Source organism: Brachyhypopomus gauderio, chromosome 6 (assembly GCF_052324685.1).
Source record: "Brachyhypopomus gauderio isolate BG-103 chromosome 6, BGAUD_0.2, whole genome shotgun sequence".
Lineage (NCBI taxonomy): Eukaryota > Metazoa > Chordata > Actinopteri > Gymnotiformes > Hypopomidae > Brachyhypopomus > Brachyhypopomus gauderio.
The window spans coordinates 21,533,270-21,559,427 of NC_135216.1; the positions used below are offsets into that span (position 1 = coordinate 21,533,270).

A 26,158-nucleotide genomic window follows, 5' to 3' on the forward strand; every position below is an offset into this window, starting at 1 on the left:
AAGCAACATTGTAACATTAGCCACTTATCATAATCACAAATTAAAGTTTACTGTTCAGTGGACTGGGAGGCCCTCATACAGATATACTTAGTGAATAGTATGTGCTTCAAAAGGGGCAAGATCTGTGCTGAACAGTGCCTTGACCTCAAAGAGGATTCCTGCTCAACTTGTGCATGCATTATATCTGTATCTTCATCCATTATTCTCAAAAACACACACTTTGCAATTTGATTGGGATTAATAATTATGACTACAGGAACTTTTTGAAATTCTGGATTTGCGTGCATGAGTTTTTAACACTTTAGGGAAACTGATATGTACCCTCCATGTTATGATATATATATATATATATATATATATATATATATATATATATATATATATATATATATATATATATATATATATATATATATGTTATTTATATGATTTCCTGTATGTATCTCTTCAATTAATGAGAACATATGCTACATTCACAGAATCAGAGATAGGCCTACATCTGATCCTATACATGGGGTATACATACAAGTACAGTAGGTTTGAGTGGGACTGAAAGGATGTAGTCATGTGGCGTGGAGTTGCCATGTGACGTGTTATTCTCTCTCCTGCTTGCTCTCTCTTTTTGGAGTTATGCTTATTGTGGGATGTCAGTGACTACGCTCATTATTATTATGGGATGTTGTCGCGGGTGGGAGGGGTGAATGTCTCCATAGTAACGGTTACTAAGGGGCATGGTGGAATGGGGAAGAGAGTGCGTGTGGGGGGGTGGATTATTATGGTCTGTATGTTGCAAGGTAACTATGCAGAGTGGGGGGAGGGGTAAGTGTATGTGGGGGGGTTATTATGGGATGTCTGCCCCCTGATCTCTTTGTGTGTATGCAAGGGGTGTTAGTGGGAGAGGGAGAGACGGCGACGTCGTACGTTATCCCACACCGGAGAAAATTATATTGCTTAGCTAGTTAATTAACAAATACGTAATATTTAACCTGCATTTAACTGCTGCTCAAAGAGGATATCATTAAGTGTGGAAACTGTATACTTGTAGGCTGCTTCACATTTTTCCTCTTTTTCAAGCAACGGGGATATTCAAGTTATGTGAGTATACTAACGTTAGATTATCCATTTATATTTCTCAAGGGAATCATCCCGTGGACATTTGTAAATCGATCAAATACTAAACAAAAGCGAAGTTCTGTGTATTTTTTCCGCACACAGAGCTTGCAGCCAACATAACACCACGATTCCGCCGCGTCTCCGAATTTGGCCGGTACTGCTAACAGCCACACTTACTTGTTAGCCTGCTTAGCTTCCCGCTGGTGAAGGCGCTAGCTAGCCGTGTAGCTAGTTTGATGGTTAGCTAGCCTGTGTTGTGGAACATTGATATCTGTGCTTTGGTCTAACTTTTAGCCACCGTTTTGTACTTCTTACTAAGGTACCGACGTGTGCCTATGTTTAGCTAAAAGAAAATCCCGAGTCTGTATGATGGGAAATGTATCGCTGTGTGTGATGTGACATATACTGACTATCAATAGAGACTAACTTCCGTTTTCTCACTGTTCTTTAAGCTAATTTCCACCTCTTCGAAACCGGCTCTCCCTTCTCCCGCCTTGCTTCGGGAAGACACAAGATTGGGTGGAAGGAGTAAAAAAAAATATCTGTGGATTTCAGCCTGACAAAACGGTGAAAAAAACACAAATATGTCTGGAAGTGATGACGATAGAGATGATTTTGGACCAGCAGAAGACCGGTCCATGATGCAAGGTATGTGGCTAGCCGGGGTGCGCAGCTAGCCTGAATTTTCACCAATAGTTTCCCCAAATGCGCATCGATGGACTTTTGAATTCGCAGTTTTTTCCAGACACATTCGCTGCTTTTCGAAACTGTTTAAAATAAACCCCTTTTTATCCATTGAATTAAACTGCTGCCACTTTGGAGTTAAACTGAGCAAAATCAACCTACTTTAATCAACTTATCTTACCTAAGTAGTTTTCTAGACTTTTGTTTAAAACACAAATAAACTTAATTTATTTGGCCATGCACACTTTAAATCAATGACCAACCTACTCGACCGTTTTGCTGGTGCTGTGCCAGCCGCTAGTCAGCTAGCTCGCGGCTAGCGCGTTTAGCCCGACATGACAACAAGCTCGGTCATCGGTCTCAAACGCGACCGTCCAAAATCAAAAGTTGCCCTTAAGAAATAGGAAATGTGGCCAAAGCTGTCGGCCATTACTTTATATAACTGTAAATTTGTGTAATTGTCAACTTTCGTTTCGTCTTGTGCCGCCTATAACGTGTGGGTACTTTTCCCGGCATCGCCGTCCTGCGGCCTACCGGTATTTTGTCGTGCGGGTGAGAGCGGGGCGGTTAGCGGCTGTCTGAGGACGTTAGTGCGGCACTTAACTATCTAACTCAACTACTTAACTATTTAACTCAAAAACTACGAGGGTACCGGGCTGTGTCCGCCGATAAAAAGCTAATGAAGATGTTGGTGTGTTTTTGTTCCAGTCTAGTAAGGTTGGGAGACTGGTGTGTGGGGGTTTCCGTCGCTACCTGGCGAAGCCGAGCTTGTTTATTAGGCTTATGCCTTCAGAGGTTATTGCGTTGAGCAGTATGCGTTACTTTATAATGTGGACACACAACTTGCTTCAATTTACTTTACGTTTTAGGCGATCGCATGAGCTTGTATTTTTAAAATATGGAGCTGTTGTGAATTTCTTCTTCTTGGCTGCATTTTATTGAAATTTGGTGAATGCATTTCTAACTTCACAACGTTCAGCTGATTGTTTTCAGGTGTAGTGCATCATTTCTTCCGGTAACTGGCATGTGAACAAATGGAAGAGTTAAGAGGGTGAACATGACTCGAGACTTAACGTTAGCTTTTCTCCGATCGAGCATTACTTTGTTTAAATGGTTGTAGTTCACGTTTAAACACATTTAGAAAAAAACTCCCACTGAAACTCACTGTGTTGCTTTCAAATGAACATTGGTCCTATCCACCTACGTTTTCTGTTTGGTGTATTTAGTAAAACATGGCTCTTTATTGGAACTTCAATTTTATTGGTATGATTCAATAACACTGCACAGGGCTATCATATTCTATTCAAATCACTTTCCTCCATGATGGTTCAGGTTTTATCTATGCTACTAAAATATTTAGTGAGAAGGTGAGAGCTTGACCGGGAAATAATACAAAGCACGTGACCAGTACCCAGTCTTTCTTATTTGACCTACTAAAGGTCTGTCTGAAAAGAAATGGCTTACAACTATTTGCATATGCTCACCATTTAATTTAAAAGGGTTATATGACCTTGCAGATACTACCATTGTACTCAACATTTTGTCTCCATATTTGATTTATAGTGTGTGTGCACGTCTTTTGTTTGCGAGAAGAAGAATTTGAACATTGAACACAAGTTCATGTTTGTTAAATCTACAGTCACACATTTTTGAACAGCAGTAATTTGGTGAAATATTGCAATTTCTCTGCACTTTATGGCCATATTGTGACAGTTAATCCATAAAGTCAGCGCAGTATAAGGCATCCATGTTGTGCTAAAACTAAATTGTTGAGGCTCATTCACCCAGAGCAGTGACCAACAGTCACATGTCAAGTTCATATCGTGTCTGCTTTATGACTGTAGTCTGACTGGCTGAATGTGGTTGTGTAAACCTCTTGTTTGTTTTGAATGAATGAACACACAGATATTATCAATTTATCCTACAGATGATGACCTGGAAGAAGACTTGTCAGAAAACGAAGTCCCTAAGGTGAAGAAGAAAAAGAAGGCCAAGAAGAGCAGCCGTGAAAGTAAAAGCAGCAAGAGGCAGCGCTCTCGTAGGGAGGTAGGGACAGTGGTACAGCCACCACATATGGCCAAATAGCCAAATAGTTCTGAACCAAACATGGTAAAGATTGGTACACCTGGGATCTGAAAGTCCTTTCCTTAAGTAGCACCCCGCAAACCCCTTCACTCGTTTGCTATAGATGTGGCCTGTCTTTGCTCTAATGTCATACTTGTGTGCTCCAGGACATCCCAGTCAGCTCTCCTGAGCCCATAGATGGAGGCGACGTAGACGAGGTGGAGGAGGACGGGGCCGGGGGGCGCTCGGACAGTGAGGGCAGTGACTACACACCTGGTAGGAAGAAGAAGAAGAGAGCCAGCACCTCCAGAGACAAGAAAAGGAACAGTGTTGCCGAAAGAAACTCCAGCTCAGCTGCCTCCAAGAGGAAGGAAGCGGAGGAAGATGATGATGAAGATGATGATGATAGCTCGGTGGGTATGGGAGGAAATTTGGAGCATAACTAGCTTTTTTCAATTTATGTGAATATAAACCAACATATTGCTATAATATTTGCTAAGGCAGTGTCTTTAAAATTGCTTTCCAGGAGCCCAAAACGTCCTCCCAGTTGTTGGATAACTGGGGAATGGAGGACATTGACCATGTCTTTACTGAGGAGGACTACCGGTCTCTAACCAACTATAAGGCCTTCAGTCAATTTGTCAGGTATGGAAACTTCACAGAGAAATAATTCACTTCTTAATGAGTCACACTTTAGAAACAACTCCCGATACTTGGGATTATTGGGTTTCACAGTATATTATAGCACCTTTTTATTGCAAGTTTCACCATGTTTTATTTGCAAGCAGTTATGCCCTACATAGAGTTTTAAACCAAACTGGCAATGAAGTTTCCTTTTGCAGTACATAAAATAAAAACAATACACATACACCGTGATTAAAGAGGCCAGAGCAGAACAGCATGCCTAATTTGCAATAGAGAGCTTGTACAGTGTGTGTTTAATTAATAAGAAGATGAATATTTTAAAAGACTGTTCTTAAAGATACATTTCTATCATGTTCATCTTTAAAATGTTATATTTACAAATGTAAGTACGTTCCTAAAATGTATCCGGAGCAGTAAAACAATTTATCAAGACTTGCGGGTGTAGATGTATACAAGTTAAATTCTAAATGTTAAATATGGGTCAATCCCCGTGTTTGGCTCCTGCATTTGTGATCAGTACTTAACCATGTTACGGTGTGAATTCTAATTTGTATTAATCAAGGGTCACCTCCTCATAATGCTAATCTGCTCATCTCCTCATCCCAAGTATTCTCTCCTCCATGTCTCTCCCAGGCCCCTGATCGCTGCCAAGAACCCCAAGATTGCCGTCTCCAAGATGATGATGGTGTTGGGCGCGAAGTGGCGTGAGTTCAGCACCAACAACCCGCTGCGTGGCTCCGCCACAGCCAACGCCGCCCTGGCGGCCGCCAACGTGGCTGCGGCCGTGGAGAGCATGGTGGCCGCCGAGGCCCCGGCCGCTGCACCTGCCCTGCCCCCTCCAGCCGAACCCCAGCCTCCTCCTGCCCCTCCACTCCGCAAGGCCAAGACCAAAGAGGGCAAAGGTGAGCAGAGGCTCCTGGGTTTTCCTAGTGTGAGGACAGTTTCAGAAGAAAAGTTGTGAGGCAGTGGGTGTGCTTGTACTATTTAGGTTTCTGAATTGCAGTCTTTTATAACTAATTGCTTTCAGAGGCTGAAACGAGTGTGGTGGTCAGCGTGATGTCCTTTTGAGAGCAGAAAACCACCCTTTTTCCTCCCCTAATATACAGCCCCTCTCTTTAAGCGATGCTGGAAGTGTCTTTAACTGCATCTTCGTAGTATTATGTTGCTTCCCTAACGAAAGCTTAGTGCTGATGAGTACATCTGGGCACAAAATGGCTGCCCTAGATAACTGATGCCACTCTGATACTGCCTGAGTGGGCGGAGGCACATGAGAAAGAAAGCTGACTGAGCTCCCTTGAGAGCTTGGGTGGCTAAAAATGTTGTGCTATTTGTTTAAAAGAAAAGGAAAATTTAATTGACATTCCAGGTCTTGGTTGAAAGAATTTCTTAAATCAGATGCACCCTGGAATAGATTAAGACACTTATTTAAGGATAACCTTGAGTGGGTGTGTATGTGTGTGGGTTTTTTTTTTTCCTTCTCTTTAATGTTGTAGAAATGTTGACCACAGTCCCTTGCTATCTGGGTATTGTGATATTTTGGAACTTTCTGGCAACTCTGTTTCAGGTCCTAATGCACGTAAGAAGTCCAAGCCTGCTGCCAAACCTCAGGAGAAGAAGGTCAAAACCAAAAAGGTTGCCCCTCTGAAGATCAAACTAGGAGGCTTCAACAGCAAGAGAAAGCGCTCCTCTGTATGTCTGCCTTCCGCTTTCTGGCTTTGTTACGTTTCCAATTGGAATTTCCTCAAGCAACATCTTTTCACAAGCGCATCTCGCGCTCGTTTTGACAAGTCCCGTCTGATTCCTAAAAGTTGTATTAAAGGATCAAATGAACACCCAGCAAACCCAACAGATAAATCTTCAGCTTTTGTGTCTTTCCCTGTGGCTAGACTGTAGTTATGCATTCCCTTTCACACTTGCTTGTTTAGAGTGAAGAAGACGACATGGACGTAGACAGCGATTTTGACGATGGCAGCATGAACAGCGTGTCCGTGTCTGATGGCTCCAACAGCCGCAGCAGCCGTTCAAAGAAGAAGCCCAAGCCCAAGAAGAAGAAGAAGGGTGAGGGCATCTCTGGTACTTAGATGATGGTTCTTCACCTGGAGTACAAACTAATAGTGTCCATCTCCTCACGCCACACACACAAAGGCTCTTTTAAATTTAAGATAAAATGAAGTTATACATTTTTCAGCAATCTGAGTCATTTTACATTTTTAGGGAGGCTTGTTGACAAGTGCTGTGATTTACAATTAGAAGTGGGCCAAAAAAAGTACTTCCATAAACAACATAATTTCAGTCATTATTCCTGGATTGTTTGACATTTAATACTGGATTATTGCTTTACACTTTTTCATGGACTCCTCCTTATGAGAATCTTTGCTTTGTTCTTCCATACAGCCCTAAATAGATCGGCTCTAACTGTAGTCTTTGTCATTTCCTGACTATGATGTAGGTCTGCTCCATATTAATAACTCTTTAGGTTTTGACTTAAGATCATTTCCAACCCTCTGCCACCCCCTCTCTGATTCAGTTGATGATGATGCTGATGGCTACGAGACTGACCACCAGGACTACTGTGAGGTGTGTCAGCAGGGGGGAGAGATCATCTTGTGCGACACCTGCCCCAGAGCCTACCACATGGTCTGCCTGGATCCAGACATGGAAAAAGCCCCAGAAGGCACCTGGAGCTGCCCGCACTGTGTATGTGACCATCTCAAAAAGTTTCACCTATCACTCACTGCAGTCACTTGCTGTTTTTACATTGTCCAAGGAAAAAACATTTGATTGGGGCAAACAGTCTACATGATTGATTTTTTTTATTATTTTTTTTATTTTTTTGCCTCTAATTTTGCCACCTTTTACCACTCTGGTCCTAAGCAATATGTTTCCTTCTGAAATTTGCTGTTTGTCAAATTGGCTAGGAAAATCTTGTCTCTGCCTTTACCTGACTAGCTCAACAAGTTGAGGGTTGTTAGCAGGACAGGTGTTCTGTATGTATGCTAGATTTAGAGAAGGCCCCTGATTTACCATGAAACACCAATTCTGGACACACCTTGACCTGACCCCATAGAAGAGAGGCCACTAACAATGGTTGTTGCTCATTTAAAATCAGACAAATGGAGGATGACCTGGAGATAGTTTAGCTGTTCGGTTGCCAGGTGATGTGACGGGTATTCAGCATAACCTAAAAAGAAGCTTCATGTATTCAGTCTTTATGGCTTTAGAATGCCCGATTTGAATGACCTAATTTTGCTTTGACACTTTGTCCCACTTAAACTCGTTAGCTTTACCTCCATTTTCTTAATGATACTACACTCAGTCTTAAGGGAATTTTGCTGTTGCTTAATATTTGAGCTGCATGTTGATGGAGAAATTATTGTACTGAGAGATGTAGCTGTGTTTTGTCATGGAGCGATGTTTTGCAATATATTAAAGGCAGTGTTTATCCTTTGATATGATGTGATTTAAAGATAAAAATTTTACCCAAATTATTTACATTTGTTGAATCATGTGATTGCTGTGACTCATTGAACAAGGGAGTGCTCATCTGCATTCTCTGAGACTGGTCAGGAGGCTCACAACACACCATGTGCCATGTGGTAGAAGCCTTATTTGCATATTGCACCCTTCTGTGACTTCACTATCATGGTGGCCAATATTGCGATTTTGATTTATTAAACGATATATGGAGCATCCATACCCAACGTGCAGGTGTCCCAATCAGTTGTCCAAGTGCTGAGATGTCTTGTGAAAATTGCTTTTGCCTTTCAGGAGAAGGAGGGTATTCAGTGGGAGGCGCGCGAGGAGGGCTCGGACGGAGAGGAGGAGAACGACGTGGCTGGAGGCGAGGCGGAGGAGGACGACCACCACATGGAGTTCTGCCGCGTGTGCAAGGACGGCGGCGAGCTGCTGTGCTGCGACTCCTGCCCTTCCTCCTACCACATCCACTGCCTCAACCCGCCCCTGCCCGAGATCCCCAATGGAGAGTGGATCTGCCCCCGCTGCACTGTGAGTAGACAAGGGTGACCGACGAGCAGCGTTGCTCGATGGTGGGGCTGGTACTGTTTGATGTTATTATTATTGGTGCAAACATGTAGTGCCAAGAGTTGAGAAGTAAATTTTTTATTTATTGGCTTTTATTGGTTTTAATGGAAACCATCTGGGTAATTAATTGTTGCTATCACTGGGGCCATCGTTACAGAGCTTCTCCCCTCTTGTTCTATGCCTTAGTGTCCTCCTATGAAGGGGAAGGTGCAGAAGATCCTGACGTGGCGCTGGGGTGACCCCCCGCCCCCCACCCCTGTACCTCGACCTCTTGACCTCCCAGCCGACTCTCCCGACCCGCCGCCGCTGGCAGGCCGACCCGAGAGGGAGTTCTTCGCCAAGTGGCAGAACATGTCCTACTGGCACTGCTCCTGGGTGTCCGAGCTGCAGGTCCGTGCACACGCTTGCTCACCAAGCTCCTCCTACAACGGAGTAGTGCAGAAGGGGTTCGGATCTGTGATCCTAACGAGTTGTGCCAGTGTAAGATGGACCCTGATCGGGGACTGAAGCCTTTCTCCCTGCCTCTCCTCCCCAGCTGGAGCTGCACTGCCAGGTGATGTTCAGAAACTATCAGCGCAAGAACGACATGGACGAGCCCCCGCCCATAGACTTTGGGGGAGACGGGGACGATGACAAGAGCGACAAGAGGAAGAACAAAGACCCCATCTATGCCCAGATGGAGGAGAAGTATTACCGTTTTGGCATCAAGATGGAGTGGATGATGATCCACCGCATCCTCAACCACAGGTCAGTCGCGGGTCGCGGTGAAGCACTGAAATGCTGCAAGTCAATCTTCCATTTGTAGGTAAATTTAGCATGTGGGACTCTTGACCTGTGACCCTTGTGAACACCAAACTCCCCGCTCTCAGTAACCCAGAAAGTATCAGAGGTTTTAAGTTTGCATCTGTGAAAATCTTGAGGAGCATGTAAATCTAAATGTTCTACAATGTTTTAATGCTTTGTCTTGGTGCTTCTCTTGCTGCTGTAGCTTACCTGCCTGCAGGTAGTGCCAGGTGCTGGCAACACTAAGGTCACAGGTTCAAGACCCATGTAGCATGTGTACTGTTGCTGGGGATGTCTGCCTAATGCTGAAAGTGTGAATCTTAACTTTTCCAGTATTGATAAGAAAAACAACTGTCACTACCTCATCAAGTGGAGAGATCTGCCATATGACCAGGCTACATGGGAGTCGGAGGACATGGAGATCCCCGAATATGATGCTTACAAAATACAGTACTGGAATCACAGGTATGATGCATGGGCACGCACCTGCATTCCCAAAGTACCCGATCCCCCCTCATGGAAATAGCAGGGTGTGTGTATACTTCCATTCAGTGTCATATTCTCTCTCCCCCCCCCCCCCCCCCCCCCCTCTCTCTCTCTTTCAGGGAGCTTATGATGGGAGATGATGGTAGGCCAAGTAGGAAACTGAAGCTCAAAGGCAAAGTAAAGCGACTGGACAGGCCTCCAGAGAACCCTGTTGTGGATGTGAGTGAGCCCTTTGCTGTGCCCCTGCCTGTCAGGCCCAGAGGGCTGTGCTCAGAACAACGTTGCCATATAAACTTTGCTTGGAGTTAGCGTAGTGTCCTGGGGACTAGTTTAGCATAGCAGATGATGTCAGCAGTTGGCTTGATCAGTTCAAATAGTGTGCTGCTTTCTGCGGTCATATTTGAGTAAAGGTTCTCCATGGAGGCAGCTTCTTAGAAGCTCTGCTTTGTTCTTGCATTGTTCTCCATTCTTCAACATTTGTCAAAAGGTTGGATTGGTTTTACATGTGAAGCAGTTCAATCTGAAAAACGTGCATAATATTTAAGATCTTGTGTTCGTATTAAGCATACCAAGTTCAACCCAGCTTTTAAAGCCTGATCACTCCAGTTGTTAGTGGTAGATATTTTAGGCTGGAAAGGTCTGTGTGCATGTGCATGCGCCAAAATATTGAAAACTGTATCAATGTTTTAGGAATTTTGACATTTATGAATAAGTAGAAAGATGTCAGACTCAGCTTGGGGCCTGAGTCTCTGGCACTCTTGTCTTTCAGCCCACCATTAAGTTTGAGCGTCAGCCGGACTACCTGGACACGACGGGGGGCACACTGCACCCCTACCAGCTGGAGGGCCTGAACTGGCTGCGCTTCTCCTGGGCCCAGGGCACAGACACCATCCTGGCCGACGAGATGGGCCTGGGGAAGACCGTGCAGACCGCCGTCTTCCTCTACTCACTGTACAAAGAGGTAAGGATGTGTGTGTGTGTGTTGCACACTTGTCTATTATGGGGGATGGGGTGGGGGCTGTGTATGTGAGTACGCCTTTCTTTGGGGGGAGGGGGGTGTTGTGCACATGCTTGTCTGTGCATTTGGCCTGTGAGTGCGTGCATGCTTGTCTTTGTGAGGGTGTGTGCACATGTTTGTCTTTTGTGTGTGTGAGAGATGGGTGTGCGCGCACTTGTCTTTTGTGTGTTTTTGTGCATGCTTTGTGTGTGTGTGATTGTGTGTGTGTGTGTGAGCATTTTTGTGCGTGTGCACACATTTATCTTTTGCGTATAGTTGTGTGTTTGCGCACACTTGTATTTGTGTGTGCGTGCATGCGCATATGCATGCTTGTCTTTGCCTGTGTGTATGCAATTGTCTGTTCTTGCTTGTGTGTTCTTGCTCATATATATATGTGTGTGTGTGTATGTTCATATATTTGTGTGTGTGTGTATGTTCATATATTTGTGTGTGCGTGTGTAAGCTGTGTGTGTGCATTTGTGTGTGTGGGGGGGTGGGGGGGTTGGTAATGCTTTAGGGAACAGGGTTGCCATTTTGAATTGAGAGCAAATCATGAACTGCAGATTTAATCAACATGGATGGACATCGTTGCTTGTATATGGCTTTAGAATATTGCATGTCTGCCACCTGCTGGCCAAGGTATAGAATGTAAGTGTTGATTTAGTTCTATAGGAGAGCCACCAGTGTCCAACACTATGTGAATGTTGCTTTGGTGTTAGTTGGCTCCAGTTACTCGAAACAGCTAGTTACTAGACTATTTTTCTTTGGAACTGAATATATTTCTCTCAGATTAACTGTGCTGACCTCTGTCTGAAAATCTTTTTTATACCTTGGGGAGCCAATTACAAAATGAATTGGCTTCATGAATCCTTTTCCAAGTGTGATGACTTCTCACATTATCCAGATGTTCTTTGGTGGTCCTTTGGTTTTTAGGGGTTTTCTTCCTTTTTGTAGGGTCATTCTAAGGGTCCGTTCCTGGTTAGTGCCCCCCTCTCAACCATCATTAACTGGGAGCGAGAGTTTGAGATGTGGGCTCCAGACATGTATGTAGTCACCTACGTGGGTGACAAAGATAGCAGAGCCGTCATCCGGGAGAACGAATTCTCATTTGAGGATAATGCCATCCGTGGAGGCAAGAAGGCTTCCAGGATGAAGGTGAGTTCTGTCTTGGAGACAATGTAAGGTGCAATGTACAAAGTGGTTTTGGTTTAGTTGGTTTTAGTTATAAGTATTATGCAAAATGCATAGAAGATAACTTTTCCCCTCTGTTTTATTGGGCTTGTCTATACTTTCTTTGCTTCCCCCTATTTATCCCACGTGTAGAAAGAGGCTTCGGTAAAGTTTCACGTTCTGCTGACCTCCTATGAGCTCATCACTATTGACATGGCCATCCTGGGCTCCATCGACTGGGCCTGTCTGGTGGTGGACGAAGCCCATCGACTCAAAAACAACCAGTCTAAGGTGAGTCCAGAGACATGAAGTCCGCTTTGTTTGTTTAACCTTTTTTAATGAGCTGAAGCTTCTGGTTTACTGTAAATGGTTGCCTGTTCATCCAGTTTGAAATCAATCTTTAAATAGAGCTGGCTGACCTCTGTACTCTGGAGTTTGGATAAATAGTTTTCAAGGTGTGGCTGTGAAACGGCTTTCCTGACTGTGCTGTGATTGTAGGCTGCTATTCTAATCCTGTCACTTTTTTTTTCTGTGTGTGCTGTGCAGTTTTTCAGAGTACTGAATAATTACTCCCTTCAGCACAAACTCCTGCTTACTGGAACTCCTCTCCAGAACAATCTGGAGGAGCTCTTCCACCTGCTTAACTTCCTCACCCCAGAGAGATTCAGGTAGATGTGTGTGTGGTTGTGTGTTGGGGGGGGGGGCATTGGAGAGGTGGACACTAGTCTCCCATTCTCTGTCCAGCCACTCACCCAGTAGTGTCACTCGTACCCTCTCTCCCTCAGTAATCTGGAGGGCTTCTTGGAGGAGTTTGCTGACATTGCTAAAGAGGACCAGATTAAGAAGCTGCACGACATGCTGGGACCGCACATGCTCAGGAGACTCAAAGCCGACGTTTTCAAGCACATGCCCTCCAAGACCGAGCTCATCGTCCGTGTGGAGCTCAGCCAGATGCAGAAGTGAGTGTTGAAGGCGGGGGGGCAGAAGGCAGTGGAGTGGGGGGGGGCTTGGGGCAGAACGAGAGCATTAAAAAGCACTTCTCGTGGTGCTCTGGATTTGGATTTACTGTTGGACTAAGAAGAATTTCTAATGCAGAATTCTTGCTGCTTCTCTAGCTGACCTCAAGATTGAGCATCTGGGCTTCCCTAATATGACCTTTTGATGTATCTTAAAAAACCTACAGATATGGGAAGAAACAATCATTATTTATTTTGCAGGAAGTATTACAAATTCATCTTAACCCGCAACTTCGAGGCCCTAAACACCCGAGGAGGTGGAAACCAAGTGTCCCTGCTTAATGTGGTGATGGACCTGAAAAAATGCTGCAATCACCCTTACCTTTTTCCCGTTGCTGCTATGGTATGCTCTCTCTCCATGAGGTCCACACCTCCCAGGGGACTCATTAGAAAATTCTATGAAGAAATAAAATTCACCTGCTTAGGTGGTGGTAGAGTGATCTCTGACTGGTTATTTGAAACAGGAAGCACCCAAGATGCCCAATGGGATGTACGATGGCAGTGCCCTCACTAAGTCTTCTGGGAAACTACTGTTGCTCCACAAGATGCTGCGCAGGCTGAAGGATGGAGGCCACCGAGTACTCATCTTCTCTCAGGTATGAGCACGGGTAGACACCCGCACACAGCAGCCTGTGCACATGCAGTAAAGCACAATAGCTCATTCTGTTCGTCTTGTAGATGACCAAAATGCTGGACCTGCTGGAGGACTTTCTGGAGAATGAGGGCTACAAATACGAGCGTATTGATGGAGGCATCACTGGCGCAATGAGACAGGAAGCCATTGACCGCTTCAATGGTGAGTCTTGTTTATTTGGTTTTAACAACCAATTCATTAACTACAGCTCACTGTGGTGGTATATTCCATTATTCTAAAACATTAGAAAGAGCAACGCACTCTTTGGAACTAATGGCTTTTGCTGATGAAGGAAGGCTGACTTGTTCGTGTCTCTCCCCAAGCTCCGGGTGCCGTGCAGTTTGTTTTCCTTCTGTCTACCAGAGCTGGCGGCCTGGGTATCAACTTGGCCACGGCCGACACAGTTATCATTTATGACTCGGACTGGAACCCTCACAACGACATCCAGGCAAGCCCTCGGGCACCACAAAGTTCACTTTGTATTAGTCATCCCTTTTATAGATCTGTATTGTGAGCATTTGGCTTGACTTTAATATGTCCCCCAACCCCTATGTAGGCCTTCAGCAGAGCACACAGAATTGGTCAGAACAAGAAGGTGATGATCTACCGCTTTGTCACCAAAGCATCTGTGGAGGAGAGAATTACTCAGGTACTCCCCTTTTTTGTTAGAAGACCTTAAAGATGTTATCGTCTGTCTAATATAACAGCACTATTTTTCACCTCTATGTTTGACTGATTGACTCTTATCTTGTTCACTTCTCTGCAGGTGGCCAAGAAGAAGATGATGTTGACCCACTTGGTGGTACGCCCTGGCCTGGGCTCTAAAACGGGTTCCATGTCCAAGCAAGAACTGGACGACATCCTCAAATTTGGCACAGAGGAGCTATTTAAGGACGAGGGAGAGGGTGAGTCTAGAACAGTCAGTGTGTTTCAGTGACTAGAGAACAAGTTCTAGAGTCTGTTCTGGGCTTATTTTGCTCTGACTTTGTAACTACTGTTTCTTGATCAAATTTAGAGCTTTGTGCCCAATGAGGGGTAAATATCGCTGAACTTTTCTCCTCTTTCCAACAGGGGAGAACAAAGAAGAGGACAGCAGTGTGATTCATTATGATGACAAGGCCATAGACCGGTTGCTAGACCGCAACCAGGATGCTACAGAGGACACGGAGCTCCAGAGCATGAATGAGTACCTCAGTTCCTTCAAAGTTGCTCAGTATGTGGTCAAGGACGAGGAAGACGAGGTGAGCACGAGGCAGAATCTTCTCCACTCAACAAAGCTCTTCTATATCACACTGCTATTGGCAGTACTGTTCTAAGGATATAATGTCTGGCCTGCCTCTTGTTTCGTTCTGTCCCAGGAAGAGGAGGTGCAGAGGGAGATTATTAAGCAGGAGGAGAGTGTGGACCCAGACTACTGGGAGAAGCTGCTCAGACACCATTACGAGCAGCAACAGGAGGACCTGGCCCGCAACCTGGGCAAGGGCAAGCGCATCCGCAAACAGGTCAACTACAACGACGGGTCCCAGGAGGATAGAGGTACCGCTTGCACCATGCATTACGGAGATCTTTGACATTTCTGCATGTTTGGAATTGTGTAAACGACTCTGCAGTACTCTGTACAATGTAAAAACTTAATGGAGTCATTCTTAAAATATCTGTAAATGACCATGTGTGTTTAAAACAAACATGTCAGGACTTTTGGGGAGAGTTGACCTTATATAGCAGGAAACGTATTTTTATCTAGGGAGCTAGCATAAATTACTTTGTTTACTTTTTGCCAAACAGGTATAGGAAAGCCTGTTTGATTGTGCTGGGTTCCAGAATAAATAAACGTTTTACAATCTCCTGCATTGTATGGAGATTGTCACTCACTCTAGCTTTTGAACATGCTGCAGATGTGTTGTGCTTTTGTTCAATTTAGGTCTATTCAGTTTGAATGACACACTGTATATTATAAACCAACATCTTCATTCAGATGCTGTGTTTGAGGTGGTGTTTTAGAGCAGGAATAATGTAGGGAGGAATAAGTCACACAGGAATAAGCAACAGATTGCCACTTTTCCACCAACAAAGTGACTTTTAAGAATGGATTCTCATTTCTACTGGTTTGAGGGCCCAACAGTTGCATATGTGGGTGTCGCATCGTCCAGAAGTTGGAAGGCTTCATATAAACATATAAAATTTGTCTTGTATTTCTCATGAGGACAATATCTCAAATAATGTTAATACTGCTGCATGCCAAAAGTGTAGAACTGAGATCAGTACCATGCCAGCGGAAAAGTGTGAATTTCATGCTTTTGTTCCGTTGACAGACTGGCAGGATGACCAGTCTGATGGTCAGTCAGACTACTCTGTTGCCTCAGAAGAAGGAGATGAGGACTTTGATGAGCGCACAGAAGGTATATTGCTCTCTCAGTGGCACTGATTGGTAATGACCAATCATTTGACACTGTTCATCTACAGTATTCTGTTTCTCCATTATAGCAAACTCCCGCAGACCCAACAGGAAAGGCCTCAGAAATGACAAGGACAAGCCATTACCCCCCCTGCTGGCCAGAGTGGGAGGCAACATTGAGGTGGGCTTACAATTTTCAATCCTCTTTACTGTTTTTCATGAACATCCTAAATCTCAAATCATTACAGATAAAACTAGATAACTAAGGTAACTGAAAAATTCTTCATTAAATTTTAAAAATTAAGATTTTAGAAATCTTCATAAAAATTTTTCTTGCTGTGGAAAATTATGAATGTTTTTCATAAAATCACATTATGTCCAGTGTGGATGTGAAATAACAGGCAGACTCTTAATGTTAAGATCATAAAGTCAGTGAATATTGAATGCAAAGCAAAGGAAAAAAAATATTAATTCTAAACGGTTTCTCACTGCAGTATGACAGCATGATCTGTGTGCTGTCCTGGCAGCTGACATGCATGTTAACCACCCCAGTGGTTTTCTTTTTTCTGCATCTTACCTTGAGTCATCCTGCCCCAAACATGTCCAAAATTGTAGCTATGTTCGAAAAATCCTAAAAAAATCCAAAAAATTGCATACCTTATATACTGGTCCTTGTAGTAGTGCGGTACAGTATCCAGTATGTGACAATGCAAACCATACTATGGGGTCACGCGAACGTATAGTGCTCAGCATGTTTATTTTCCAACACCAAAGATTATCGCTGCTTTTGAAAACTAGAAATGTTGGGACCTTTTCAGTTTTGAAAAGAAACTGGAGAAGACCGATGAGAAGTGCTGAAAAGCCTTTCAGAACATCTACAGTTATAGCTTTGATTTTGGAATAGAAGTTTAATGTTGGTACAAAACACCTACTTGGCGTTATTAGACAGCTATTTTCTACCACATGTTTAACACTACTGGTATCCACAGGGCTAAATGCCAACAGCCTTCAAAATAACTGATGGATGTTTGCAGTATTTTGCGATTAACCCATTCTTGTCCAACACTGAAATTCAATGTTAATTACTTTTATGCCATCAAACTCTGGGGGGGAAAAACAGATTAATTAAACAAATATATTGCTTAAATGTACTGCATATAGTTGGTGTCAGTATTTGAAAAATACACAATATTTGGGATGTATTGTGTACCCCAAATGGATGTTCGAAATCCTGATAACTATCCTGATCGTAGTCTCTGGCCTCTGGTAGGAAATTTGGTTATCATGCTTTAAAGGTACAGTTAGAGGCTGTTAACACTATTTCAATAGCTAAATAATGGTTTACAGATTGTGCTGCATCCCATCATGCAACGCAGGCAATGATGGATCTGTTCGCATTTTTTTTTTTTTTTTTTTTTTTTTTGGCGGAAGTACATCATCCAGGGATGTTTCAAAATGTTGAATTTTGGTAACATACTGCGTAGTGCTTTAGGGCCCAATCAGTACATGAGTAAAATCTAGAAGGTTTTTTCGAACAGAGGCTATATCTTTGTTTCATTCAGTTAGTTAATGTTTGGTGATTTAAGTAAATAAACTTTGTATGCAAAGTAATTAAAAACTCATCAAGGTAAAATTCATTAAATTGAAATTCAGTTAATTTACTGTTACATGTACCCCAAGAACCAAATCTTTCCTACAATACCTCAAACAAGACAGTCAAGGAGTATGCACAGCACAAGAGACGCATTAAAAAGTGTTTTGAGATTTTGGTTCATATTAGATGGTTATGATAGTTTCAGACACAAAGAGAGGAGGACTCTTATAGAAGTTGGGCTGGACAATAACTCTAAATATATTGCGATAGAAAATGTTTCAATAACGCCAATATGATTTTTAAACACATTTTCAATATTTTGATAAACGCTATTTACATTACAATGTTAATAGCAGCATGCTCCCGTTAGTTCATTGCATTCAGTGCATGGACGTAGTTTTGATTTCATAAGTGGGGGGGACACAACCTGGGGTGGCGAACTGTTGAGCGGGGGGGGGGGGGGGGGGGGGGTTGAATGAAAATTGTTGAGCGCTGTGAACAAAAATTGTTGAGCGGGGGGGGGGGGGGAGCTCGGAGCTGCATGATCCTAGTGCTAGATTTGTCGCTATTTGGATATTGTTTTTTTAACCGTTAAAAAGTGGGGGGGACATGACTTCGTCGCTACTTAAATATTTGGTTTTAACTGTAAAAACTGGGGGGGACCAAAACCGGCTTTTGAAAAAGTGGGGGGGACATGTCCCCCCCGTCCCCCCCCAAAACTACGTCCGTGATTCAGTGATTAATGACCTACACCATGTGCACACAGCCAGTGCTCAGTAACAGCAGGCTATGTTAGTTGACTCTAATGTGAAATGTACAAGCTGCAAAATGAGTACCGCTGACCGCAATACAAATGTAACTGAACGAGCTTCGACGAGCGTTAATGAAGCAAAAAAAAAAGTTGATAAAACTGTGGTGTGGAAGTGGTTCGGCTATCGAAGACATTAATATTGACAAAGCCGATGAGTTTAGAAATAAGTAAAGTGTTTTTTTATTTTATTTATTTATTTATTTATTTATTTATTTTTTACTCCCTACTCCCCCTGGGTCCTTATCAGGAGGGGTCTGTCTAGCTCTTGTACAGCCAGCCTAAGATCGGTCTCATACGCAGGCTGAGATCATCTATATTTCGGTAGCAAGGACGCAGACAAGACCACGGTCCTTCTTTGGTGGTGCTATTGTACCACAGACGACAGTAACAGGGCAAGCCAGTGCTCCAGTTCAGGTTTCAAGACAGGACAAGGAGGATTTGTGGCATGACCTCACTGATGGTTATGAAGAACCCAGTTTCTCCCATTACTGTCCAAAATGACCTCAAAGGCCACAGTTAATCTCAGCCATGACATACACTCCAGCATAGTAGTTTGTGGACATAGTTTGCAAAGATGGCTGCAGCAACTGGAAGGACATTCCGATTCAGTTTTTTTCTGCCAGTGAGAAAGTTGTAGTCCTTCTCATAATTTAGGAATGGGGCTACAAATTATTTTTCCTGAGTCGGCCATTGGCTATGCATGGAATGTCTGGATGAGGGCAATGTGTATAGAATATTCCCATTTGTTCCAGACATGATATTTTAGATTAGATGTTTCTGATGATCTGAATTTTATTTTTCCCCATAACTCAAGTTTTCATTTTCCATTTCATTAACATTTTTTTTAGCTTAATCTTCCATCAGAAATGGCCTAGTGCACACACAGGACTCTTGGATAGTCTTCAGGAAGATGCTTGTGGAAGCTTGTAAACATTGAGCTTGGAAACATTTGCTAGTAAAATTCCCAAGTTTTATGAGGGAGCATAAGAAGACCTTGTTGCAGGACAGTGAGCCAGAGATAAGCAGTGTATGTCTGTATTGTTTTCAGCAGAGGTTGCAGTTGGGTGGATGGTGCGTGCAGTAAACAACATTCTCTGTCTGCGGTCATTGTGCATTACGTCATTGTGGACGTTACAAACAGTGAATGGAGTTTACATTTTTAGTTATTGAAAACTCATAAAATTTATTAAACAGTCATTGTACATTGTTGTTGTAAATAGCCTTGAATTGATGAAGGCGTTGGACGTTGCATGACATTCTTTGGACTTGGGAAAATCAGTCTAATTTTTTTTATTTTATCTATTTTTTTATTTCTTTAGGTCCTGGGTTTCAATGCTCGCCAACGTAAAGCGTTCTTAAACGCAGTGATGCGCTATGGGATGCCACCACAGGATGCTTTCACCACTCAGTGGCTTGTCAGAGACCTGCGTGGCAAATCTGAAAAGGAGTTCAAGTGAGAGCTGGCCTTGTTTATTTTTTCATGGCGTGCCACAGGAAACTATGATTAGTTCGTTTTGGTTGTCCCTGTTGGTATAATTCTTTTTTCCTCTGTCCTAGGGCATATGTCTCGCTTTTTATGAGGCACTTGTGTGAGCCCGGTGCTGATGGTGCTGAAACCTTTGCTGATGGTGTGCCACGTGAAGGGTTGTCAAGGCAACATGTCCTAACTCGGATCGGGGTGATGTCGCTGATTCGCAAGAAGGTAACTAGCATCAGTGAAGCAGAACGAACCAGCCAGCTCTGCTGAGCCGAGTCTCCTCACTCCATCATTTTGTGTTGTGATGCTTGCGGCTCATGCTCCCATGTGCTGTCTGTGGTCAGGTGCAGGAGTTTGAGCATGTGAACGGCCAGTGGTCCATGCCCTGGATGATGGAGCTGGAGGAAAATAAAAAGGCAGCGGCTGCTGCCGCTGGCCTCCCGGACTCTCCAGGAAAAACGCCTTCCACCGGCACACCAGCTGACACGCAGCCCAACACACCTGCTCCAGGTTTGACGTCGCCCTATTTTACAGTACATAAAACAGTGTGTGTGTGTGTGTGTGTGTGTGTGTGTGTATGTATGTGTGTGTGTGTGTGTGTGTGTGTATCAGAGATGGGGACTCGAGTTTGGGACTCGGACTCGAGTCGCACTTAAGTCGCATATACAGTGACTTCAGACTCGACTTAGACTTGCATTCAAAAGACTTGCGACTCGACTTGGACTCGTGATTTGAGACTCGTGAACAATCTTTTATTTGTAATGTTCTTTTGTGTTTCATTTGACAACTTTTTCTCCGCCTGTCTGTATGCTTTTTACTTCCCGCTGATGTAACATTTTCGGCGCGCCGACCCTCGTCCGGTCGCGACGCGTCAAGTATTTCGCAAGCGACCGTTGCGCGCGACTTAGCACACGCGAACCTAGCGCTGCGCGCTGTGCAAAAAATCGCGATCATGGCGGTGCTGGTGAGGACGCTCGCTTCTGTTCCACCATTCATAATAAGTTTTGGGTACAAAACAAGTACAAGTAGCGAATAGAAGAGCAGCAAACTGCAGCGTGTGTGGCATAAAAATACAGGACGCTGGTTCCACCACATCTAATTTTATTCGCCACCTGAAAACCCACCCGGAAAGGTTAGTCACTGCCTGAAAGGTTATTAGCAATATTGCAATATTGGTATTGACTTGCCACCAGTGCACCAGTAGAGAGGGTGTTCAGTCATGGAGGCCTCATAATGCGCCCTCACCGAGCCAGGCTAAGTGCAAGTACCCTGTCAATCCTGATCTTTAAAAAATGTAATGCGTTAGTTGCATAAACATTTTCCTTGTATTGGAAACTGAAAGACACCTTGAAATTCAAATAGATTGAGTTTGATCCCGTTCATTAGGAGACAAATAGTTGTTTCTGCAGGGCTTTTTATGTCAGAATCATTATTATTGTAAAATTTGAATTCTGTTTTTAATTTTTATTTTATAATGACTAATTTGGTTGCTATTTTCCTTATATACAGACCTTTCATATATATATATATATATATATAGTTAAAAATGTGATTTTTTATTTTTTTTCACAGCCCTCCTTTATCTTTTAAAACAAAATATAGCAGATGTTCTACTGAAAGAAGAGAATATTGTATCCAGAAAAATGTTTTGTAAGAAAAATACTTTTTGGAGAAAAATACGGATACAAAATTTATCTGGAAAACATTTGTGTGTGCGTGCGCACTGTTAAAAATTGTATTTCTTTATTTACCAGTTTAAGCTATTATACATCAGAAGTGTCATAACAGACCATTACAACTATACAGTGATTTGCGACTACAGTGTCACTCAAATATTTGGGACTTGACTTGGACTTGAGGTCAAAGACTTGAGACTTGACTTGGACTTGCAAAAAATGACTTGTGAGCGTCTCTGGTGTGTATGTATATATGTATGTATGTATGTATATGTGTATGTATATGTATATATATATATATGTATGTATATGTGTATATATATGTATATGTTATATATATATATATATATGTATGTATGTATGTATGTATGTATGTATGTATGTATATGTATGTATGTATGTATGTATTGCTGAGAAAATAATTCACGAACTGTTCTTCTAAAAAGCCAACTGTAGTATTGTTGAGTAGAATAGTATATATGTATATATGTGAAATGGTATTACTTTAATAGCTTGTAATTATAATCATCCAGAAATAAATTGAGAGCATTTTGACATTTCTTTGGTAGTGAATTGATCATGAAATCCCATATTGTGGCCAAATGCACTTGGAATTACTTACAAAGAATGAACAGGAGCATAGAATGTATACATGGAAAAAGTAGACCAGGCAATGCACACTGCTGCCGCTCAGGGTTACTTCCCAAAGGGTTTTAATCCCTTTGGCTGATTGACGAAGGCTTCCTCCTTCACTCCACAGAGGATCCCTCCAGGTCAGAGGATGGCAGCAAAGAGCCTGACAAAGAAGTAAAGAAAGATGGCGAGGGTGAGCAGGAGAGCAGGGAGTCTACGAAAAAAGTGGAGTCAGAGGTCAGTGGCGAGTGAAAAGTAGACACATTTTTGCATCAGTAAAAGATGTCTTGAACTCCCAAGATCTAAATGGGGACCTTTCCAATAGATCATCGCCATTCCTGATGATGATGAGAAAATGCCCTCCCCTGCTGAACAAAAGGAAAAAGAAGAGAAGGATAAAGTGTCTGAGTCTGCCATGGAGACTGACAAGGCAGGGAGTGGAGATGAGGACAAAGACAAGGAAAAGTCTGGAGAAGCAGCGGAGCAAAGCAAGTCTGCAGAGGCCAAGCCTCAAGGACCTGAGATCAAGAGTGAAGAGACTGAGAGCAAAGGTGATTACCAGGTTTACTCACCCATAATTAATCTTTATTAATCTCTTGACACATGTTACTGTTGAGTTGTCGCGTGCTTTGAGTGACTGCATAACATGAGCTAACCCACACATTGTTGCTGCAGCTCAGCACAGTTTGAGATTTGTGGAAGATGGATGGGATAATGTGCATTTTGTTATGGTGCATATGCCGTATTTAACTTTAATTTAATTTTTTTTAAAGGAAAGATTTAGTAAAAAGTCTAAATGTATAGTTTTTCTTTTTGTGCATCCTGTTGCTAGATGAAAAGAAAGAAGATCAAAGTGAGAAGATGGACACCAGCCCTGCTTCAGATGAGAAGAAAGGTATAACTTGGCTCATCTACACCTAGTTTTGCATTTCTGCAGTATATTATAGTTTCCCTCCTACTTTTTGTTTCAGACGTCAAGGATGAGAAGGAGGTTGGTAAGACGGAGGAACCAGCCAAACTGCAAAATGGAGACAGTGCCAAAGATGGCGGGGCCACAGGAGCCACCGAGGAGAAGAAGAAAGCAAAGACTCGCTTCATGTTCAACATTGCAGATGGAGGGTTTACGGGTGAGGAGAGCAGCTACCCTCATTACTCCCACTGCACCTCCACTGTCCGTTTGCTTAATCAGTGTTTTGTTGTGTGCAGAATTGCACTCCCTGTGGCAGAATGAGGAACGAGCAGCCACGGTCACCAAGAAAACCAATGAGATTTGGCACCGTCGCCATGATTACTGGCTTCTTGCTGGCATCATACAGTATCCTTTGCATTGGTTCCGACTCTGCTTGAGCTCCTTGTACACACCATTGTTAAGTGCTTGTTCTGTTTGAATGTCTTTAACTCCGTGCTCTCAGACATGGCTATGCTCGCTGGCAAGATATTCAGAACGATGTTAAATTCGCCATCCTCAATGAGCCTTTCAAAGGCGAGATGAATAGAGGAAATTTCCTGGAAATCAAAAATAAGTTTCTGGCCAGAAGATTTAAGGTAAGGGGCTAGTTGTTAAAGAATTAAAATAGTTCTGACATAATTCTCTTAATTATTCCTTTTTGAAAAGTTGTCAAGCTCTTCCTCTCTTGGTCTGTCCCCTAGCTGCTAGAGCAGGCTCTGGTGATTGAGGAGCAATTGCGGAGGGCGGCATATTTAAACATGACTGAGGACCCGTCTCACCCCTCCATGGCTCTGAACACACGCTTTAGTGAGGTGGAGTGTCTAGCTGAGTCTCACCAGCACCTCAGCAAGGAGTCCATGTCCGGCAATAAGCCTGCCAATGCCGTCCTGCACAAAGGTGGGTCATTTCAGGAAAAATAATCGATATACAACCATTTATTTTTGGTTGCTCTATCTAAACTCCATGTTTGATGTTGGTTTAACAATTTATATTATGGTTTTGCTTTTTTGTCAAAGAAAAATGTGTAAAATGTAAGTGTAAAAAAAGTAAAATGTTTTTAGGTTTCACATATGGTCAGTTTAGAGAGACATCAAGAGTTAAGGGGTGTGTGTAAGCTGCTCTAATTGGCTCTCATTTCCTGCGCTCTGCATTTATTTCCAACAGTGCTGAAACAGCTGGAGGAGCTGCTGAGCGATATGAAAGCAGATGTGACCCGTCTCCCAGCGACCATTGCCAGGATACCGCCTGTAGCAGTGAGGCTGCAGATGTCCGAGAGAAACATCTTGAGCCGCTTGGCCAGCAGAGGTCCAGACACGCAGTCCCAGCAGGTACTAATGATGTTACTTTGGTCCTTCACCTTCATCTGCCTGTTTCTTTTCTAGAAAAGGCTTGTTGGCTTTATTAATCAATGTCTTACTTTATAGTGCTCATCTATGACTGACATGAAGCGTGAAGTGACTATTCTTTCCCTTTCTAGCACTCTGCTGTCAGTTCAGGGCTTGTGCTGACTCATGTTTCTTGATTTTAATATTTTTTTGTTTCTATGGTTCCAGGTATCCCAACAGTAGCCTGGAATAGGCCTGACCTCTAAACTCCGCCCCTTAAGCACCGCCCACCCACCTCTACATTCCTGACTGACACCTCAGATGACATCTCGCCTTAGCTTGAAGCCACACCGTTTACCTACAAATGGACATGCCAAGAATCTGTAGGCTAAAATTTGAAGGCTGTGGAAACTGAAGCTATTTTATTTTCTTCTTTTTTGTATTTTCTTTATTAATATTATTATTGATAATGTTATTATGGTTTTTGGGACCGAAAATAAAAAAAGTAATAAAGACTACCGTATCTCTTTAATACACCTGTCCTAGACGTCAGTGTGTGCCTAATGTTTGCTTTAAAAAAAAAAAAACAAATTTGAGGTAGACAAACTTTGAGAACTCCATAAATTTGCCCTGGCCCTTTATTTTGTAATTTTCCTTAACTAGTCTCAAAAATCTGTCTTGAGCAGTGCCTGGTTCCTTAGTGCTTTGAATGCACTTGAACAAATGTTTGTCATTTTTTGTGATTCCATTTCAAGTTAATCATAAATTTGATTTATTTGTTGGGTACAGCCCCACCTTCATACAAGTGTTGCATAAAAAAAAGTCAGGTGTCAAGGGACTGAGGTGTGACTTCAAATGTTAAATGATTGTATTGGGCATGATATTTCCAGGATTTCATGAACAGCTGATGTCTTGGGCTTTAAATAGAGGCAACTGGAAAACTGTACTCACAGTGAATGGTTATCCTGTGAATGAGAACTCCTTGTGGATCAGAGGGGTCAAATCAAAATGTTGAGAATCATGCGAGGCAACAAGCAGACCTAAACCCTCTGAATTAAAGTGTTCAGAATGGTTACCTAGTGCCTGAATGTCTGAACACTGAATGTCAGAGCAGTGTTTATCTAGCATCTGTCATGGCATATCTGAATTCTGCCAATCAAGTTCACATCAAGGTATCAAAGGTATATTGTTGAATGGTTCCAGAAACATGTGAATGAGTTTATTGCAGCAGTTCCCTGTACTACCCAATGTTTCAACCAAGTTTAAGATCTTTGGGATAAGGCAGAAATGGCTCTTCACAGCGTAACTGCAGCTGCACGCATTGAACAACTACGGCATATCCAAATGAGTTCTGTGCTTACTTTATTGCTCTATCACAAGTGTATCGAACTAGGATAACGTCACCTAGCTAGCAGTGGATGCTATCAAGGATATTTGGTAGTCAATCACAGGACAGTACAACGCTTAATGTGGCACCAGACTTGTCCTTAATTTTAAGACATAACTATGGACTCCTGATGTTGGTGGAACTTGTGACTTCATATGCTACTGTCATTTTTACCTCTTTTTTGCACTCCTCTACACTTTAATGCACCTCTATCCTCAATGTTCACACTTTTCTGGCCATTCAAATGTGTCTGCCATGGGTTGTCCCAAATTTCTTGT

At 42.9% G+C, this 26,158-nt stretch overlaps 1 protein-coding gene across 3 annotated transcripts; it reads left to right on the forward strand.

The window, feature by feature from the left end:
- The first annotated feature begins 870 nt into the window (after window positions 1-870).
- chd4a (chromodomain helicase DNA binding protein 4a) lies at window positions 871-25,009 on the forward strand. Of its 3 annotated transcripts, none has more exons than XM_077009613.1 (41): window positions 871-1,095; window positions 1,566-1,761; window positions 3,725-3,843; window positions 4,029-4,274; window positions 4,388-4,506; window positions 5,140-5,408; window positions 6,071-6,195; window positions 6,432-6,564; window positions 7,034-7,203; window positions 8,275-8,511; window positions 8,734-8,937; window positions 9,083-9,294; window positions 9,664-9,795; window positions 9,936-10,035; window positions 10,586-10,777; window positions 11,768-11,968; window positions 12,137-12,274; window positions 12,530-12,651; window positions 12,769-12,942; window positions 13,201-13,342; window positions 13,464-13,595; window positions 13,678-13,795; window positions 13,957-14,081; window positions 14,190-14,282; window positions 14,400-14,538; window positions 14,705-14,874; window positions 14,992-15,169; window positions 15,946-16,032; window positions 16,118-16,209; window positions 19,753-19,886; window positions 19,991-20,135; window positions 20,255-20,420; window positions 22,347-22,456; window positions 22,545-22,770; window positions 23,052-23,114; window positions 23,191-23,346; window positions 23,426-23,534; window positions 23,632-23,764; window positions 23,870-24,065; window positions 24,333-24,496; window positions 24,722-25,009. In XM_077009613.1, the coding sequence occupies exons 2-41, from the start codon at window positions 1,698-1,700 to the stop codon at window positions 24,734-24,736; spliced, it is 5,850 nt and encodes a 1,949-aa protein (XP_076865728.1). In that variant the 5' UTR covers window positions 871-1,095; window positions 1,566-1,697; the 3' UTR covers window positions 24,737-25,009. The 3 variants fall into 3 exon arrangements, with proteins under 3 accessions (XP_076865728.1, XP_076865731.1, XP_076865729.1); XM_077009616.1 differs by lacking the exon at window positions 871-1,095 and adding an exon at window positions 1,249-1,267; XM_077009614.1 differs by lacking the exon at window positions 871-1,095 and adding an exon at window positions 1,306-1,432.
- Window positions 25,010-26,158: the final 1,149 nt, after the last annotated feature.